We start from the raw sequence: 20,259 nt of genomic DNA, 5'->3' as shown, positions 1-20,259 counted from the left end.
TTAATGAGTCTCAGTTCAAAAGAAAAGTACCTAGGTTTTCTTGAGTCTTAATCCAATGTCCTGTTTGTTAAACCATCAGTGAGTTTGATGCCGTAAACATGAATGTAATAAACCACTGGGACCCAAAGATCAGGTTGCACATTTTAAATGTTAATTTCTTCTCTATTTGAACTTGGATATATGCAAAATGGCATTTCATAAACTTGTGGGTATATTAATATACCCAAATCTAATAGGATTCTTAAGGGGATCTGTGCATCCTCCAGAGCAGAGGAAAAATCAAAACTAAAAAATGAAAATGGGTATGTGAGCGAATTACCTGCGGAAATACAACATTTTTAAGGTGCAGATCTTCATACATAGGGTTTTTCAGAAGTGCAACAGAGAAGGCAAGTGGGAGTCTTCCCAAAAGAAAAATTGTGTACCTTGGTTACAAAGGACCTTATAAGAAGATTCTAGTCTAAATATTCAAGAAAGTATATTGCACTCCACCAGTATATGTTGGTGCTGAATTCTCATCAAGCTTCAACAGTAGCTAAAATTAATATGCTTGGCCTGCAATACCTAAAGATTGGTTTCCTGGGCAGAGTTCTGAATATTTAAGTAGGGTTCTGGTCAAAGAACCGAGGTAGGAGATATGAAGGGTAGAAAAAAGTGAGTCCAGAGAAAAAAAGAAACTATAATTTATTGTTTTTTTGCCATTGAGTTTTAAGAATGTTCCATTCTTGGGCTATTTCAAGTGGAATGGTGGGACAGCACGTAGCAGAAGAAGAGTTTTGGCTATCACAAGTGGTCATAACGACACAGTGGGGTGAGTGGTGATGACAGAAAGTGAAAAGAGTCATTTATTTGCCACTGACTGTGTATAGCATATCTTGCATTTTAGCTTGACTACTCATGCCAAAGTTGATTTTCTCTGAGTCTAAACTTTAGGCTTCTGTGAAGATTCTTGGTTCTGGAAGAGTATATTTATTTCTGTTTTCTATGGGAAAATGGAAGGAACTATGATACACAGAGTTTTTAAAAACTAAGTCAGTACTTAAATACAACCATAAGAGCAGATACTTCACTTACTCACAGGCTGGTTGAGCACATTAACTGAGTTAATAATCTATTTAGGACAGTGCACATAGTCAGCACTCAAGAATTTAGTTATTGCTATTTTCGTGATTTTCATTTCCTGTATGTTTTCTCCCAGGGTTGATTGTTTTTTTAAATCTCTGCCACTGTTAGGGATGCTAATCTCATTTCAAATTAATCCTTACAGTAAAGCTTGGAGACTATATTTGACGTGATGACTAACAACTCTTCACTGCAGGCTGCATTTTAGAAATCTCATGGCTGTGATGTGTTGAGAAAAATGACTTAAGTAAACAAAGACAAACTTATCAAGGTTGATGTGTTATAAATTCAGGGCTAGAGGCATCTGGTGCTCATTTCCTTGATGTATCCATCCAGTCCTATCTATAGGCTGAGGACACTCAAATTTGTGTCTCCAGCCCAGACCTGTTTTCTAGAGTCTAGACTCATGTATTAACTGCCTGTTCCTACCTTCATTCAGATGTCTGATAGATATCTGAAACTCAAACTTAACAGGTTAATGACTCAATTTCTGATATCATTCTTATTTCCTCAAACCAGTTCCACCTATAACCTCTATTTCAGGTAATGACAACTCCATCCTTCAGCTCAGGACAAAAAGATCCATCTTTTATTTCTCTCTTTCTTCTTTCCTAACCTCTACTCCCTCAGGATATTATTATTATTTTGAGTTCATTTTTGATTCTTTAATCTACACGTATGAATTAAACCATAACCTGCCTCACCAACACCATGGCATCAATATTTTCTCAGACTGGAACATGGTCTTCCTGTTTTTATCCTCCATTTAAAAATAAACTTAACATATGGCATTTGTCTCGTGTCTAAGGAATACAAAGTGTTTTTCTTGACATTTGATTTAATTGAAACACTGGGCCAAACTTTGATATTTCAGAGGAGTTTGCCATAGGAGGTAATATACTTGCTATCTTCCCTGTTAAACAGGTTAATCTCTTGAGGCAACCTGAGATGTCCCAAGTTTCTTAGGTCATTGAGTTCCTTAAATCAAAATAAGTGTCATACAGACCCAAAGGTTGTACTGGATACTCAAAAAGACATCTTAAAATAGTAGTGAAAAGATAAAATGCGTGCAGTTGAGAATATCCATGATGATGTTTGTGCAGTTTCCTCAAAGACCCTACAATGTTTGAGCAATCATTCAAACACAGCCCAATGTCACCACATAAATAAAGAAAAAGAAAAGAGGACATGGTCGTATGTAATAAAAACTTTCAAGTGAGGAACACATTCAAATATCCTCTCAGATATTATGCCGGCTGTACATTAAAAATGTTTCCAGAACCTGAGCGTATCTTACTCCTCTACTGTATTGCCTCCATCTCTTCCCTGAGTTTCTATAGGAGCCGTCTGGCAGGTTGCTATGTTTCTACCTTTGCCTCTGTAGAGTGTACAGTGATTCTTTTACTCCTACTACTCTTCAAGATCAGGCCCTCCTTATCTGAGGTTTTGCTTTCCATGATTTTAGCGACCCTCAGTCAATTGTGGTTTAAAAATATTAAATGGAAAATTCCAGAAATAAACAATTCATAAGTTTTCAATTGCATGCCCTTCTGAATAGCATGATGAAGTCTCGTACCATCCTGCTCTGTCCACACGGGACGTGAATCATTTCATCACTGTTGTTGTTAGTCTCTTACTGTGCCTAACTTATAAATTCAACTTTATTCTAGGTATCATTCATACAAGTGCTATATATACAAACATAGAACAAGTGCTTAGGTATGTATGCTTAGAAATAAACGTAGCAGGCTGGGTGAGGTGGCTAACGCCTGTAATCCCAGCACTTTGGGAGGCCAAGGCAGGCGGATCAAGAGGTCAGAAGTTCAAGACCAGCTTGGCCAACATGGTGAAACCCCGTCTCTACTAAAAATACAAAAATTAGCTGGGCGTGGTAGCGAGTGCCTGTAATCCCAACTACTGGGGAGGCTGAGGCAGAAGAATTGCTTGAACCCAGGTGGTAGAGGTTGCAGTGAGCTGAGATCGCGCCACTGCACTCCAGCCTGGATGACAGTGCAAAACTCTGTCTCAAAAATAAAATAAAATAAAAAAAAAAGTAGCATATATAGGGTTCAGTACTATCCGTGGTTTCGGGCATCCACTGGAGGTCTTGGAATGTATCCCCTTAGGATGAGTAGAGACTACTGTAGAATGTTACTCTGATCTTATCCACCCTCTGCTTAAAATTCTTCCACGGCTTCCCATTCCGGGCAGAGCACAAGCTCCTCCAGTGGTTTACAGAGTCCTCCATGACCTACAAGGCCCTCCTCTCCGACCATCTATTCTATCTCCCTTCCTCTCTTACTCTGATCCATCCACCCTGGCCTCCTTGCTGTTGCTCTGATGTATCAGGCACACTCTCACCTGAGACATTAGCTGTTCTCTCTGCCTAGAACCGCCTTCTCTCTCACAGTACGTGGTTCACTTCCTCAGCTCCTTGCAGCCTCTGCTCAAGCCTCATCTGTGCAATGTGACATGACCTTTAATTCTGCAAACCACATTCTGGCTTCCAGATTCCCTTCAATCTGCTCTACTTTTTCTTTCTTGCACAGCACTCACCACCGTTTAACAATTATAATCATTTTATATAAAAGAGAAAATTGTTTATTATTCCCATAGAACCTAAGTTCCTTGAAGTCAGTGGGTTCTGTCTGTTTTATTCACTAATGTATTCCACGTGCTTAGAACAATACCTGGTACCAATATTTATTGGTGTGTCCAATAAATATTTGTGGAACGACAGACTAACAGCATTAGTGAAGGTGAAAAAACATGATTTACCAGGGTGGCATCATGATGGGACAGTGCAGTGGCAATTTCAGTTTTAGAAAAGCAATTTATCCAAAGTTGGGAAAAACTGTATGTGCCTTCCAGGGTAACCTCTCGGGTACTGCAGGAATCCTTATCAGGACCTGCCTGTGACAGGGTGTCCCAAGCCTGGACTTGAACTCTTCCAGATCAGAGTGTTAAATATTTTGGAAAGAAATGCATTTCATCCCCTGAGAGATCTGGTGATTAAAGGTTAATTCTTTCAGTGATGCTAAAGTTGCTTCCCTCAATCCTTCATCCACTTTGCCCATGAAAGCCCAGAGGACTAGCTAAAGCTTCTATTTCATGACCCTTTAGATATCAGTCTTCAGTAGCCAGTAACTTCTATGTCCTTGTGTTTTTCCTTTGCAGCCCAAACATTTTAGTTATTTTAGACTTACTCACATACTCTGTACATGAGTATTCTCAACGTTCACATATTTATAAGGAAGTAAGGGATGGCGTCGTTGTGAATTTTGGGAGGTGGGCCTATCCACAGGTAAATTTTAGAACAGGAAAGTTCCTATTTGAAGCACCCTGTTTCTTCTTTTGCTTACATAATTTTTGTCTAAATATTTAGCTTAATGGTGTCTATAACAAGACTTCAAGATCTTATTCTTCTCCCTACTCAATAAATAATGCTGGGATCACTTGCTAGCCATATGTAGAAGAATAAAACAGGAACCCTATCTTTCACCACATATGAAAATTAACTTAAGAAGAATTAAAGATTTAAATGTAAGACCTCAACTATAAAAATTCTAGGCTGGGCGTGGTGGTTCGCGCCTGTAATTCCAGTACTTTGGGAGGCTGAGGCAGGCAGATCATGAGGTCAGGAGATCAAGACCATCCTGGCTAAGATGGTGAAACCCTGTCTCTACTAAAAATACAAAAAAAAATTAAATTAGCCAGGCATGGTGGCGGGCGCCTGTAGTTCCAGCTACTTGGGAGGCTGAGGCAGGAGAATGGTGTGAACCCGGGAGTCAGAGCTTGCAGTGAGCCGAGTTCACACCACTGCACTCCAGCCTGGGAGACAGAGCAAGACTCTGTCTCAAAAAAAAAAAAAAATTCTAAAGAAAACCTAAGGAATACCATTCTGTACATTGTTTTTGGCAAATACGTCATCACTAAGTTCTCAAGAGAAATTGCAACAAAAACAAGCACTGACAAGGGAGACCCAATTAAACTAAAGAGCTCCTGCACAGCAAGAGAAATTATCAACAGAGTAAACAGACAACCCACAGAATGGGAGAAAATGTGTGCAAACTATGCATCCAACAAAAGTCTCATATTCAGAATCTATAAAGAACTTAAATCAACAAACAAAAAAACAAATAACCCCATTAAAAAGTGGGCAAAAGACGTGAACAGACACTTTTCAAAAGAAGACACACAAGTGGCTAAAGAACATATGAAAAAGTGCTCATCATCACAGATCATCAGAGAAATGCAAATAAAAACCACAAGCAGTTACAACAGCTATTATTAAAAAGTCAAAAGACAACAGATGTTGGTGAGGCTGTGGTGAAAAGGGAACACTTATATACTGTTGGTGGGAATTTAAATTTTTTCAGCCACTGTGGGAAGCATTTTGGAGATTTCTCAAAGAACCTAAAACAGAACTGCCATTTGGCCCAGGAATCCCATTACTGGGTATATATTCAAAAGAAAATCATTCTTCCAAAAAACCCACAAACTCAGATGTTCATTACAGCACTATTCACAATAGCAAAGTCATGGAATCAACCTAGATGCCCATCAGTGGTGGATTGGATAAAGAAAATGTGGTACATATACACCACGAAATACTATGCAGCCATAAAAAAGAATAAGCTCATGTCCTTTGCAGCAACATGGATGCAGCTGGAGGCCATTATCCTAAGTGAATTAACACAGGAACAGAAAACCAAATGCCCATGACCTTACTTATAAGTGAAAGCTAAACATTGGGTACCCATGGACACAAAGATGGGAACAATAGACACTAGGGACTACTAGAGGAGGCAGGCAAGGGCTGAAAAAGTACCTATTGGTAACTACCTGTGCTCACTCTCTGCATGGGTGACAGGATCATTTGTACTCCAAACCTCAACATCATGCAATATACCCATGCCACAAACCTTCATATGTACCCTTTAATCTAAAACAAAAGTTGAAATTATTAAATATTGTCCTTTTAGCTATTTACATATGCAAATCCTCCATGGTATGAAAGACTAAATGGTAGGGTTCAGCACAGTGCTACCAGAAAGAGTTATTTTGGCAGGGCCTTTGCACTGGCTGTTCCCTCTGCCTGATGTCTGAAATGCTCTCCCCCAGGTATCTACATGATTTGTTTTTTATCCTCTTTAAATTTTTACTCAAATGGTATTTTCTAGAGCACTTCCCTGGTATTGTTACATAAAATTGTAAATCCCATCTCTACTGTCTCCCAAATACCATTTGCTGCTTTATTTTTCTTCATAACATTTTCTACTACCTATCATACTAAATATTTACTATATATTTTGTTCAATAGAGAAACAGACTGTGGATTCCATGAAGTGAGATATTTTGTGTGTGTGATTTATCCCCAGTATTTAGGATAATGCCTGGCAGTAAATATCTATGAAACAAGGGAATCTATCATATCTATCTATCTATCATCTATCTACCATTTATCATTTATCTATTTAGCTATCTGTCAACTATATTCACTGTTTATCAATTCTCTATCTAATTGATCATCTACCTATCATCTATCTATCTAATCTATCATCTGCTTATTTATATATATCTAGCTAATCTATCGTTTACCTATCAGCTATTAGGTTGGTGCAAAAGTCATTGCAGTTTTTGCCACTACTTTTAATAGCAAAAACAAAATTACTGTTTTTTTTTTTTTTGAGATGGAGTCTTGCTCTGTCACCCAGGCTGGAGTGCAGTGGTACAATCTTGGCTCACTGCAAGCTCCGCCTCCTGGGTTCATGTCATTCTCCTGCCTCAGCCTCCCAAGTAGCTGGGACTACAGGTGCCTGCCACCACGCCTGGCTAATTTTTTTTTCATATTTTTAGTAGAGACGGGGTTTCACCATGTTAGCCAGGATGGTCTCCATCTCCTGACCTCCTGATCTGCCTGCCCCAGCCTCCCAAAATGCTGGGATTACAGGCGTGAGCCACCTTGCCCAGCTGCAAAAACGCAATTACTTTTGCACCAATCTAATATCTACCTATCATGATCTATTTTCTATCATCTATCCTCTATCAATCATTCATCATTTATCTACCTACTGTCTATCATCTACCTACCATCTGTCTATTAATATCTATCATCTACCTATCATGATCTATTATCTATCTATTATGTATGTATCTATTTATCTATCTACCTACCTGTTTATCTCCTTGTCTGTCTGCCTGCCTGCCTATCTAATAGCTAAAAGAATATACACTAAGACATTATTTGTGATAGTTTTTCTGGACATTTTTGTTTATGTCCTTCAACTTTTCTCCATTTTAACATTTTCTAAAGAAAGCAATCTTCTTTTTAAACTATATAAAAATAAAACTTTCAAACAATATATTGCAGAAGCCATTTAGATCTCAGGAAAAGGCAGCCATAGTACAGAGTATGCAAGTATGTGCTGTCTTGACTATGTTCCCCAATATTTCAGAAAATATCACCTGAACCAAATGAATATAAACTTTGGGCCAGTTTAGTTAGGGACAAGTTAAAGTAGAGAAGAGAGACAGACAAAACTATAAAGTAGGTTTTTCTTAATCATTCACAAAATAAAAGCTAAGCAGAATAGGTGGTGTTTTGTTTTTGTTTTTGTTTTTAATGTTTTGCCACTGAAATTTGAATTAGCACTTGCTTATTTGGATTCAGCTCTCTATGCTGACTGTGTAGGTAATCACCTAACCAAGCATAAGAAAACACTTTGAAATCTCACTCTCTGTGGCATGCAATATTCAACGCTTTTGTTGTCTTTTAAGAGAACCAAACTTAAAATGTGCTATAATTAGTTTAAAGTAAGAAACAGCATTTTAAATCATTACTAGCCATTAACACTGTTGGGGCTCAGAACACGACACCCCAAAGTATGGCACCTTGGCATGCTGACTACTTTGAACTGAAAAAGACTGGAAAGCTCTCAGAAACAAGGTCTCTCTGACTTTCTCCTAACCCCCAGCATCATACCCCTTTTAATCCCCTGAAGTGAGTCATAGAAAGCAGAATTTCCCTTCCCCAAGTGGAGCATAGAAACTAGAACTCCTCTCCCCCAAAGCAAGATATAAGATCTAGAAAGATTCTCTTTTCCCTTGAAGACTCATTTCATAGGGGTCCTACCCCATACTCAGGAGGAAGGAATACTGCACAGAGAGGCTAAGAAGAATCCGAACACACAGGCCTTGCTGGGCCTTTCCCCTCAGTCTATTATCACTAGATTCTACCCGTTGGTCCGATCACATTTCCACATGTTCATTCATCATTGAATCTAAGCATAGACATAGAGAGTTTTCCCTAGGTCTGTGGTCTTCATTTCTGAAGCCTCCTGAGTCAGGTAAAACTTTGATTAAACAAATTTGCTATGATTTTCTCTTGTTAACCTGTCTTTTGTTACAGGAATGTCAGTTGTGATCGTTATGATGGGTGAGGAAAGGCATCTGTTCCCTCAACACCTCTTTGAAAATCTGTTTATCCAATGAACCAGAATATCACCTGGCAAATCCCACAGAGATAACAAGACATGGCACTGACACGTATTGATGAGGAAGCCAGGAGGGCCAGTGAGGAGGAAAGAAAAGCATGAAAACCCAGACACCAAAATGAAGGAGTTGTGGATGTGAGCTGAATCCACTTCATATGTGTACAAAATTACAATCTTAGTTTTTAGCTCAGTTGTCTTATCTTTTAAGGCTCTAGCAGGGGTGAATTAGAGCCAAAAGGCCAAACCTAGCCCAGCATATATTTTTGCAACCTTTATGGTTTATTGGAACACACTGGGTCTGTTCATTTACATATTGTCCGTGTGCTTGCTTGTTACTTTGTCAGAGTGGAGTAGTTTTGACTAAGATCCCCGTGGCGGTAAAGCCTCAGCACTTGGCTCTTCACAGAAAAAGTTTGCTGATCCCGGCTCCCCAGGAATGGCTGTGTGGGTGCATTTCCCTGAGATTGGCTTTGAGAAGGCAGAAACTGCTGAATATGCCGCACACTGCAGTTGAGGCTCAGCCTCTCAGCTCTTTTTGCTGTGTGTCAAGTGATAACCAGGTTTCCACCAGGGTCTAATGAATCACGAGAGGAGGTCGAATGGGCAGCAATTTCTCACTGCCTGGGGTCGCCTCTGGGTGTGCAAATCAGCGACAAGTGGGTGACTAACGGGAAGGACATCCAGAAAAGAGAGAGAAGAGAGATGAGGCGAGACGAAACTTTACTCCTCCTAAGAGTTCTCCAGAGTCTTTCGACATTTTAACTTCTGGAGGACAGAATTCTGCTTGCTAGTATTTAGCGAATTGAATTTTGTCCTTAGAGACGTGCTCACTACTCCCATTTACTTCAATGGGAGTAATGGGCCATTTGGTCCCTCGACATCTGTTTGGGCTTCAGGCTATTTAACAAACTCCTAAACAAATTCCAATAAAGTGCTCTTTAATGGGTACTTAATTCTGGTGTAGGGGCGGGTGCTAAGCATACCTAAGTCCTTTCTTTTCTTTCAGGTTTACTAAGTTTCCTCCTTTTTATGGTGTGATGATCACTACAAGCAAGAACCCTGAGTCAAGCAGTATAAAAACCCACTCAGAGTCACAAGGCTTCTGCTTGTATTGATCTCAGTTGACCTGTTCATTCTCTGGGTTCCAATTTAATGGCCCAATTGATTATTCATCTACATTTTTAATGTCTTTGTGGGCAAAAATCATTTTAACATGAATCATCTCTCACTTAAGGGGCGACATATCAAATCATTTTGGATTGTCGATTTCAACAAGTATTTATTGTGTCACTGAGCACGGGTGAACTTGACAAAGATGAAAAGGACATTTCAGTTTCTTGTGGAAGATGATGGAAATAATAGCTTGGTGTTTGCTTTGCAAAATGGATGTCACATATGTGTGGCTCACCTGATGTCAGAGAGTGGTTAGAATATCAAGTTTTCTGTCATTTACTTACTAATTATATTTTGTCTAAATACAATTTGAAATCTACAATGCCCACATCTTTAGTTGAACTCTTTCTTAAATTAAATCCAGGAGTTTCAATATTATTCATTGATATGTTTTCATTTTAGATGGTCCAACTTTGCTGTAGAAAAATGGTGAGAGATGATTATACTACAGAGATCACAACATAATGAGATGTAGCTTGATTTTATGAGCTCACGAAATTTCCTATTTAGCAAAAGTAGGCAACATGCAAGATCTAACCACACTTATGTTTACAACATGATATTCTTTTTCAAAACCCTTTAAAATATCCATGTGGATTTGATTAGATAATGATTTCTTCCTTCACAGCAAGCAGGTAAAGTTCTAAAACTATGGCTGCTTGTAGCTTATTATTCTTGATAGGACTGTTTTGAATACAATATTTATAAAATATATACCCAGTCACTTAGAATCTTCACTTCTTTCTAAATGAGATGAGAAATACATCTCATTTAGAAATGAGATGATACATTTCTAAGAAATACATAAGAAAATACATAAGTGTATATTTCCAACCACACTCGTCACTTTTATCTGACAGTATAAAATGGAACCAGAATTTAACACCAAAGAGGAGGCACGTAGTCATCCTTTGAGGAATAGTAAGTGCTAGTGCTTGGTGAAAGGGGCAGTGAAAAGTGAAATCGTATTGCAAAGTTTGACAGTGTTTCACTTTACTAATTTTCACTTGTAATTTTTGTAGCCTTATTACCAAATGTGTAGATCAAATAAAGCAACTCATTTCAACTCTTGGAGAAAAAAAAAATCAGACAATCAATGATATTATTCTATCCATGTGGAATTACTAAAGTCTTTCCTCTATGTCAGGCTTATGACAGGTAGCAGGTTATAAACATAAAAATAAGATAAAATTCGGATGCTTAGAAATTTCCAGTCTTACAGACATGTAAACAGATATTTGAAATATAACTTGGGATTCAGTGCTTTTGCTTCCAAAGTGCTAGTGAACCCTCTGGTAGTCTCAGGGAGCTTTAAGGAAGAGGGAAATTTGTGTGCGGTCGTGGAGAATGAGGGAGTTCATCACCATGAAGGTCGTGCAAAGGATCATACAAAGTGAGGGGCCAGCCTCAGAAAACAGGAGTTTTCTGAGAATGTGGGGATATTGAAGAAAAGATAAACTTTCCATCATAACTCATGTGAGAGTATAGGCAATGAGGGAAGCTAGTGCCTGGGTTAATGAAAATGAAAATGGCTGGATGATGAAGAGTTTTGAATTAGAAGGAATTCAACTTTATTATGTGGACAATGGAGGGTCACTGCCCGACTTTAAATAAAAAGGGGCCTGAACAATAAGCAGAAAGCAGAGGGGAGGTGCCAGTAAAGTAAAGTTCAAATGGGGGTGGGTCAGAGAAAGTGGCTGATGAGGACCGGACTCCAAGCAGCCATATTTCCATCCTGCACCCTAAACAGGCATGTGGAGAATCCAAGCTTTACTCAGCCCTCATCACCGGGGATTCATAGTCCCTTTCCCATGAAATAATCCACTCTATTGCTACAACCTCTAAATGAATTCCTCTTTGTCAACTTACTTAGAAACTTTTCTAAACATTTACATAGCTACTTATCAAGTTGGAATCACATTTCATGGTCATTTTCAATGGTGTTCATAGTCTTATTAGAGCTGGGAAAATGAAAATACATATTTAATATTGTGATTGGATTATAACTCATCCTGCTAAGGTGATATTTCTTTTTTAAAAAACGTTCCTCTGTATTTGATGATAAAAGGATCATTAGAAAGGATCAACAAACAAAAATAAATGTGAATTATACACACATGCATTGTTAAATTACCTTAGAATATTCAGTTAGCTTTATATAAAAGAGCATTTTTGTGTGCTCTACCTGATGAGTTTAATGACTATTTGATACTTTTGTTCTCTTTGTTCAGAGCAGACACGGTCAGGTGAGGTCTTGGGTGAGTCCCATACCTGTGCTGTCTTCATACACCACGGTCACTGTTTTCCAGTTGTAATAGAGGACCAGATCCAGAATCGCCCTGCTGATAGCTGCATAATCTGGGTAAAGGTTGATGTAAAACAAATCTTTGTTGTCCACCGAGGGGTGTTTCCAGCGAGTCTGTATGTGTGGAACTTCGAGAGCATTGCAAATGGACTGCACAGCACTGACGGAGGAGCTATGGGAAGGGCCAAAGAGAGCAGCCACACCAAGAGCCAGCTGGTCACATGCTGATGCCCAAGGACGAGGAGAGGATGGGGAGGGAAGGCAGGGAAAGGGGGAGAGAAAAAGAGAGTTCTATGAGTTTAAGTTTTTCATTCCTGATTCCTCTTTTTAATGCAACTATTGAAAAATCTTTTACAATCCCTATATTGAGGAAATATACTTGGTCCAACTTCCAACTTTCTTGAGCTACTAATATGATGATAGATGTAAACTTAGAATTGATTAGCAATACACCACAAGACCAACTCCCTGCTAGTCTCACTTTATTACCTTTGATCAGATGGAGTCTAAATCCCTTGCTTCGTATGGTATTACCGGAAAGCACTTCTAGTTACCAACAAGCCCTTTGCCAGATGAATGTTGTATGAATTAAGTTCTGTCATGCAGCAGGGTGGCACTGAAAATATTAATGTGGTTACAAAATTCAGAAGACAGAACCTCTGGTTACCCCAAAGTGCTTTAGCTCCTATCTTTCCAAAACTCAGAAAGAAGTTCTAGATTAATGAAATACAGCTAAAGAATGTTCATAAGCAGTGCTGATATCTAATTTTCAAATAATGAAATAGCATAGCCTAAAGGGATCTTAGAAGACATTTTGTCTAACCCACTCATTTCATAGACAATGGACACAGTCATGGCCACTGGATGGGAGCTTCAGCTCAACGTCAGGCCTCTTTCTGTCCCAGTGTTGGCGGACAGGTAGCCTAAATAAATCAAGTCAATATCTATTGAAAAATTTACTTACAACATAAATGTATTTTTCTCATTATAAGAATATAAGCACTCACTGACAGAATTTAGAATATTTAAAGTGTAAGGATAAAAAGGCCCTGTGATTAATCCTATCATTTTGAAAAAATATTAATATTTGAGAAAATTAGAATCATTATATAAATACAGTTTGATGCACTGCTTTCTTTGTTCAACACCATAGCATGTCTTTTCTTTCAAGTCATTACAAATTCTGCTAAAGTATATTTTTATTGTCTGTAGAATAGACCATTGAATAGGTGTGTCATCATTTATTTAAGCATTCCTACAATATAAAACATTTGGCTCATGCCTGTAATCTTAGCACTTTGGGAGGCTGAGGCAGGCAGATCACTTGAGGTCAGGAATTCGAGACTTGCCTAGCCATCATGGTGAAACCCCATCTCTACTAAAAATACAAAAATTAGCCAGGTGTGGTGGTGTGCACCTGTAGTCCCAAGTACTTGGTTGGCTGAGGCACAAGAATTGCTTGAACCCGGGAGGCAGAAGTTGCAGTGGACTGAGAGAGCACCACTGAACTCCAGCTGGGGTGACAGAGTGAGACTCTGTTTCAAAAAGCAAACAAACATCCCCCAAAACATTTAAGCTGCTCCTAATTTTTGGCTATTCTAAAAAATACTATAACACTTACCTTAGCTCTTATATTTTTCTCTGCATCTTATGCTACTTTCTAACAGTAGATTTCCAGAAGTCAAGTCACCAGTAATAATTAAGGGGTATAGATAGTTTGAAGTCATTTGAAACATATTAACCAAATGCCCTTCCAGAAAGGTTGGGGCGGTTTGCCGTCTACAACCGTGTAAAATAGTGCCTATTAATCTTATGTTGGTAGGAGTTAAATAAAAGTTTAAACACACTTTCAAATTTATATTTTAATTCTACAAATTTAGAACTGTCATCAGATAATTAAATATCAAATTCGCTAAATTAATACATCCATTGTATTTAATAATATCATTCTGCAAATAAAAATAGTTAGAAAAATGATATGGCTCTGTAGCTACCTGACATAATTCAGACAGAATCACTGATACAGCTTTGACAGCTATATTGCAGGTATCTGTGGAACAGCATATGTTTACAAGGAAAACTTTCCGGTACTCTGCTCTTTGGTGGTGAATTACTGCATGAACTATGAAGATGTACAGTTTTATGCATTATGTGCTGGAAGTGTAAATTGTCATTGTCTTCAGCAGCTTATTTTCTGGTTATGTTTTCATTATTTAGCCAGATAAAATGAGAGTATGGGAGTGTGTGACTGTTGTTCTATCCAGCATAAGCAATGGATTGAGATTCCTGTAAATATTTAGTTCTGGGATACTAATATTACTTGACAGAAAATCAATCCTTTTGAATTCTGTTTGCCAGCAAATTACCAGTTTTAAGAAGCTCTGGGGGTGTTTAATTGACAAGTATGCCAGGTACTTCAGATCGCAGGAAAGCTTTCAATTTTTATGTGGCTTAGAGTTTCACTGCTAAACGTGGTTGACTTTCTACAGTATTTGCTTAACAATGTGTATGAGTGTTTGTGTCTGTTTGCATAGGTGTGTGTGTGAGAGAGAGAGATGAGAGAAACAAAGAAAAGTGATAGATCTATCTCTACATTATAGAGATAATTTATGTGAGGATAGCTTGGAAACTTTAAAATTCATTATTTGTCCATAGACAATTTTGACCTATAGCATATCTCAAAGTCTACCCATCTTGAAAAAGAAAATATTTTTATACTTAAGTCCTGCCATAGATATAAAAAGATTATGTTGTTAATTTTTGTTTTGTTTTGTTTTTGAGACAGAATCTCGCTGTGTCACCCAGGCTGGAGTGCAGTGGCGCAATCTCAGCTCACTGCAAGCTCCATCTCCCGGGTTCACACTATTCTCCTGCCTCAGCTTCCCGAGTGGCTAGGACCACGGGCAGCTGCCACCACGCCCGGCTATTTTTTGTTTTGTTTTGTTTTGTATTTTTAGTAGAGACGGGGTTTCACCATGTTAGCCAGGATGGTCTCGATCTCCTGACCTCATTAACCACCCGCTTCGGCCTCCCAAAGTGCTGGGATTACAGGCATGAGCCACTGCATCCTGCTATGTTGTTAATTTTTTATCTGTGCTCCTAAGGAAATAAGTTTTATATTTTGTTTGCAAAGAACACTGGAATTCTTGCAGAAGGCTGTGTCAGGTGGACACAACCTGTGATCTAACTAGATTAATTATATATGGAAACAACCAGCATTTAGTTATCTGGAAATCAGCATAAACATGGTGTTCATTGTATCTCATGTATTTGTGTGTATTTAGCAGGCAAGGATTCCCCTCTGAGGCAAAGAACCCCTCCTAATCTGGGGTGATGAATAGCCTTTGTTTTCACATAAGCACATTTATTTAGTGACTCGATAGTGTCCCTGTCAGAAGCCAACTCTCAACTATATAGAATGTGGTCTTACTTCAAAGACTTTCCTAGAATTGTCCAGAAGATGTCTAAACAAACCCCACTATTCCAAATGAATCTTTCTGTGAGAGAAACCTTGCAGCCGACATATGAATTAGGTTATTTTTTAGGCTAGGCACTTGGCTTCAGTTCAGAGGAAAAAGAGGATCAGATACAGACATTGCTCTCACAGGGTTAATCTTCATATTTCTATGATTTTGTGGAAAAGAGTAAAAAAAAAATGTTGAGAGGATGCTAGGTAAACTCAGTAGTTTACAACCTGTTAAAATTCAGGGTGTCAGTTATGTGTGTCCTGGGCATTTCCACATGCTCAGTGGATGTGACCTTCCGCAATGTTTTATTTGACTGCACCACACGATTTCATGGTGGTATCTCAGCTTCAGGAAAGAAAAACAGATCAAGCTTGACATTTTCCATTCACAGCTGAACTAGTTAATCATAGAGTAGAGGGCACTGAAGGGTAAGCTCATCAGAAAGGCCCAGAAAACAGTGCTCGGCAACGTCCATTAGGTTAGTTCAGATTGCATTGATCAGTGACATCAAAGACCCAGATTTCCCGCAACCCATTTGCACAAAGATGTCTGCTTTAAAAGAGGGCAGGTAGCAAAAAGAAGGTGACTTGCAGAGCAGACACATCACCCAAAGAAGCTTTTAAAAGTGGGAAAATAGTTACCTCTCCGTGAGGCTTCAAAACTATCAAAAAGGTTAATTCTCTGGATGTCATAGGTTAATGTGGTGTTAGGCATCAGGGTTCGGTTTCTGTTAATGCTGGTGACTGCAAACTTGAAAGCTAATTCTTCAACATTAACAGGCTCATTTTCCACCGTTTCAAAAATCCCTCCTGCAGAAGCAAAAAGAGATGCATGAGAAGCATTAGTCACATGGTTCACATGTAATTTTTTTTTTTTTTTTTTTTGAGACGGAGTCTTGCTCTGTCACCCAGGCTGGAGTGCAATGGTGTGATCTCGGCTCACTGCAAGCTCCACCTCCCGGGTTTGCGCCATTCTCCTGCCTCAGCCTCCTGAGTAGCTAGGATTGCATGTGTGCACTACTATGCCCAGCTAATTATTGTATTATTAGTAGAGACGGGATTTTACCATGTTGGCAAGGCTGGTCTCGAACTCCTGACCTCAGGTGATCCACCCTCCTCGACTTCCCAAAGTTCTGGGATTACAAGCATGAGCCACCGTGCCCGGCCAGTAAAAAGGATGCAAATATATGAATAAAAGACCCCAAATGATAAATAAAGGAATAGTCAGAGCAGATCCTAAATCCAGGGCTAAAAGTGAAGTTTATCAGCATGTGCCACATGCGGATAAATAGCACTAACTGCATATGTATGCCTAAGATTTTAAATCCAGTGTTGGACTGTATACCATCTCTCAGATGGCAAATGTATTCCAAAAATTTAGTGGCATAACAGTGTAACTGATAATATGGCAGAGAGCGATTTTCTGTGATGTGGACAAGAATTGCATCGTGCTTGACCTAAACATAATTTGAGTTGTATCCTTGTGGGATCACTCTTCTTCAGAATGAAGATCTACATTCATTCAGAAGCCTACATTCCAGACTCTAAGGGGATCATGCAGAGTTGATGGGATCAAAATGACACATACATACTGTTAGATTTTTCAGGATAAAAATGTCCTATTTTGTACTTCATGGCTCAGAATTCTGAGATCATATCCCAGTACTTTCCAAAGTGCATGAGAATATTCAAAAAACTTTTTTTTTCTTTTCTTTTTTCTTTTTTTTTCTTTTCTTTTTAGAAACTGTTTAGTCCAAAGCAAACCTGCATCTGGCAACTAGAGAAATATGTCCCTTCACTGAGCATGTACCAGGTGGGCTCTGGTGTCTTAAACATGAGGACCTCACTGCAAGCAACAGTAACAAATAGTGCTTAAAGCCTCATCAGAGAATGTAGCTCTGATTTTGCTTGAGACATTGATGTTTGATAGAGACAATGTAAGTGTTGCTGACTGTACAGTTCTTAAACGCTTTTTGAGAGATGTCCTAGAATTATTAATAGACACAGGATCTACAGTGGAAGCTTTCTTAACCCATCTCCATTTAAGTTACTCCTTGGTTGACCAACACTCCTCATTTCTTTTAAAAACACATGTTAACTGATGCTCATGGAATGCTGAGTACTTCTAACTAGCAGGCTGATACATACATTATTTATTTATTTATTTTTGAGACAGAGTCTCACTCTGTCACCCAGACTGGAGTGCAGTGATGCGATCTCAGCTCACTGAGACCTCCACCTCCCTGGTTCAAGTGATTCTTCTGTCTCAGCCTCCCGAGTAGCTGGGATTACAGGCATGTGCCGCCACACCCAGCTAATTTTTGTATTTTTAGTAGAGATGGGGTTTCACCATGTTGGCCCAGTTGGTCTCAAACCCCTGACCTCATGATCTGCCTGCTTCGGCCTCTCAAAGTGCTGGGATTACAGGCGTGAGCCACTGTGCCTGGCCTATTTTTTGAGATGGAGTCTTGCTCTGTTGCCCAGGCTAGAGTGCAGTGTTTCAATCTTGGCTCACTGCAACCTCCGCCTCTCGGGTTGAAGCGATTCTCCTGCCTCAGCCACCTGAGTAGGTGGGATTACAGGTGCACGCCACCATGCCTGGCTAATTTTTGTATTTTTAGTAGAGACGGGATTTCACCATATTGGCCAGGCTGCTCTCGAATTCCTGACCTCATGATCCACCCTCCCCGGCCTCCTAAAGTGCTAGGATTACAGGCATAAGCCATTGTGCCTAGCCCAGGCTGCTATTTTTTATCTATTCTCACTATTGAGTGATCCCTTACCAAAAGTCAGTCGTAGGTTTTTCCCAACTTGTCTACTCTAGATTGATTTACAAGTGCTCTAAGTTCTCTCTCCATTCAAAGCGGAGAAAAAAAAAAAGAATATTAAAAAATCTGAAATGAAAATCACAATCACCCATCATGCGCATCATTTATGTGCATTCTTTGTTAGAAAGTGAACTCCAATGGACAGACTCTAATTCAAAGAAACTACCCTGATCCTACTTTGAAAGAAAAGCAATAAACAAATACACATCTGTAATGTTCCTGTTGAACTGACTTTATTAAATAACTAACTACAGTGTTGGGTTGTGAAAGCTAAGATGGTTTATAGTGAATTATTTTGGTTCCTTTTGGAAATATTTCTGGCTTTTGTAGGCGGATAATATGAGGCATTCAGGTATAGATAATTTCCCTGTCTTCTGAGAAATCATAGTTGAAAACTATATGATGATACAACTACTATGGACCCGCAAAAACTAAAAATTAAAAAAAGGAAAATTACATGACAGAGTTATTTGGTAATGTTAAGCTTTACCTAAGGAGCCATTTAAGACCACTATTTGAAATGAACGTAAGGAAAAATGTTGCTGTTCAAGTGAATTTGTGTTTTACTTTTGTCAGACGGTGGTAGGGAGAGACTTTGGAGTTGATTTTCAGTTCCTCTCAGAACTGTTGGTGGATGCTGAACAGTGAGGTGACAAGATGACACAAAAGACACTTGGTCACCAGAAGGCGGACGTAAGGCCGTCTCACTGCCACCATCTAGGTGACCCATGCAGACGGCTGCCTGGTGATAGGGCTTCCACGGTGATGACTAGCAATTACTTATTTGCTTGTCTATCTCCTCAATCCCACAGGGAGAGCCCACATGGAGAGAGACTGTGTCTTACTCAGAATCAGCATCCTTGGGGAGACCAAGGCATCTTTAGGATGTTCAGGCTGCAACTATTTAGGGGAAAAGTCAATCACTGATGTGGATGTGAGCCCCATTAATCTGTATAGGGTTAGGCTGCTTGGGGGAAACAAATACCTGAATAGGAAGCAGAAATTCTGAACTTTGAAACCTGATCTACCTACTTCCTCTTTGAGGAGGATTTTTAAGTATCAGAAATAAAATTATTATGAAATAGCTCTTTTACATATGTTTAATTACACTTCATATCAGTCAAGGCAGGAAGATTTTTTTCCATTTTTATAAACGAAAAAGTGAACAGGAAGATTACGCATTATATCCTGCTTATTCAAAGTCACAGTATTGTCTGGGACTGACTCTGGTGTCTGAATCTCCAAAAAATGTAAATGTTTTCATTTCATCAAGTTATTTCTGTTGTTCTTTGTCTCATACATGTGGGCCAATAATGTTGTCTTGCTTGCCTTGGAGAATTGCTCTAAAAGCAAAGGAGAAAATGTAATCAAAGTGCCCTGAAAACTCAAAAATTCCCTTGAAATATGTTTTTTTTTTTATTATTGTATGTGGATAATGGAAATAAAAAGAAGAGTTGGCACCAACTAGTGAACTGACTACTCGCCTCAAAACTATTCTTTCGCTATATAGCTGTCTATCACATAAAGCCAAATGAACCTGGGTTTAAGGGAATTACAAGTGTTTTCATTATGTGCTTGGGTAGTGTGCAGGTGAACTCTTTTGTCACTTTGAGAAATTTTTTTTTTCATTTTTTCACCAGGTGTCATTAGCTTAAGACCCCATCACGCTCTCTTTCTCCAAGAGAGGGTTGCTGATAAATGCCAGAGATCTACTGTGGTAAGAGGTATATAGAAAGCTGGTGAAGTACCAAAAAAGTGAGATCTGACAGAAACAGGAGAAAGGCATTAACAGGAGTCAGACCATTACCTCGTTTGTGGGCAGACTGTTAAATATTAGCCACTTCCTCCCTCCTTCTCCTCCCCATAGCT

General features: G+C 39.0%; 1 protein-coding gene across 7 annotated transcripts in view; it reads right to left on the bottom strand.

Moving 5' to 3' along the window:
* GRIK1 (glutamate ionotropic receptor kainate type subunit 1) overlaps positions 1 to 20,259 on the bottom strand; it is a 416,917-nt gene that overhangs the window by 146,017 nt on the left and 250,641 nt on the right. For 5 of the 7 annotated variants that reach the window (XM_023190268.3, XM_023190264.3, XM_023190267.3 and 2 more), the window contains exons 2-3: positions 16,205 to 16,372; positions 12,063 to 12,320 (exon numbers count right to left, since the gene is read on the bottom strand). The exons of 1 other annotated variant lie outside the window; for it this stretch is intronic. In XM_023190268.3, the coding sequence (XP_023046036.1) occupies positions 12,063 to 12,320; positions 16,205 to 16,372 (426 nt within the window). The remainder of the gene's footprint in view (positions 1 to 12,062; positions 12,321 to 16,204; positions 16,373 to 20,259) is intronic. One more of the 7 variants, XM_023190271.3, reaches the window with a different exon arrangement.

This window comes from Piliocolobus tephrosceles, chromosome 19 (assembly GCF_002776525.5).
Source record: "Piliocolobus tephrosceles isolate RC106 chromosome 19, ASM277652v3, whole genome shotgun sequence".
Taxonomy (NCBI): domain Eukaryota; kingdom Metazoa; phylum Chordata; class Mammalia; order Primates; family Cercopithecidae; genus Piliocolobus; species Piliocolobus tephrosceles.
This window is presented reverse-complemented; position numbering and strand designations above follow the sequence as displayed.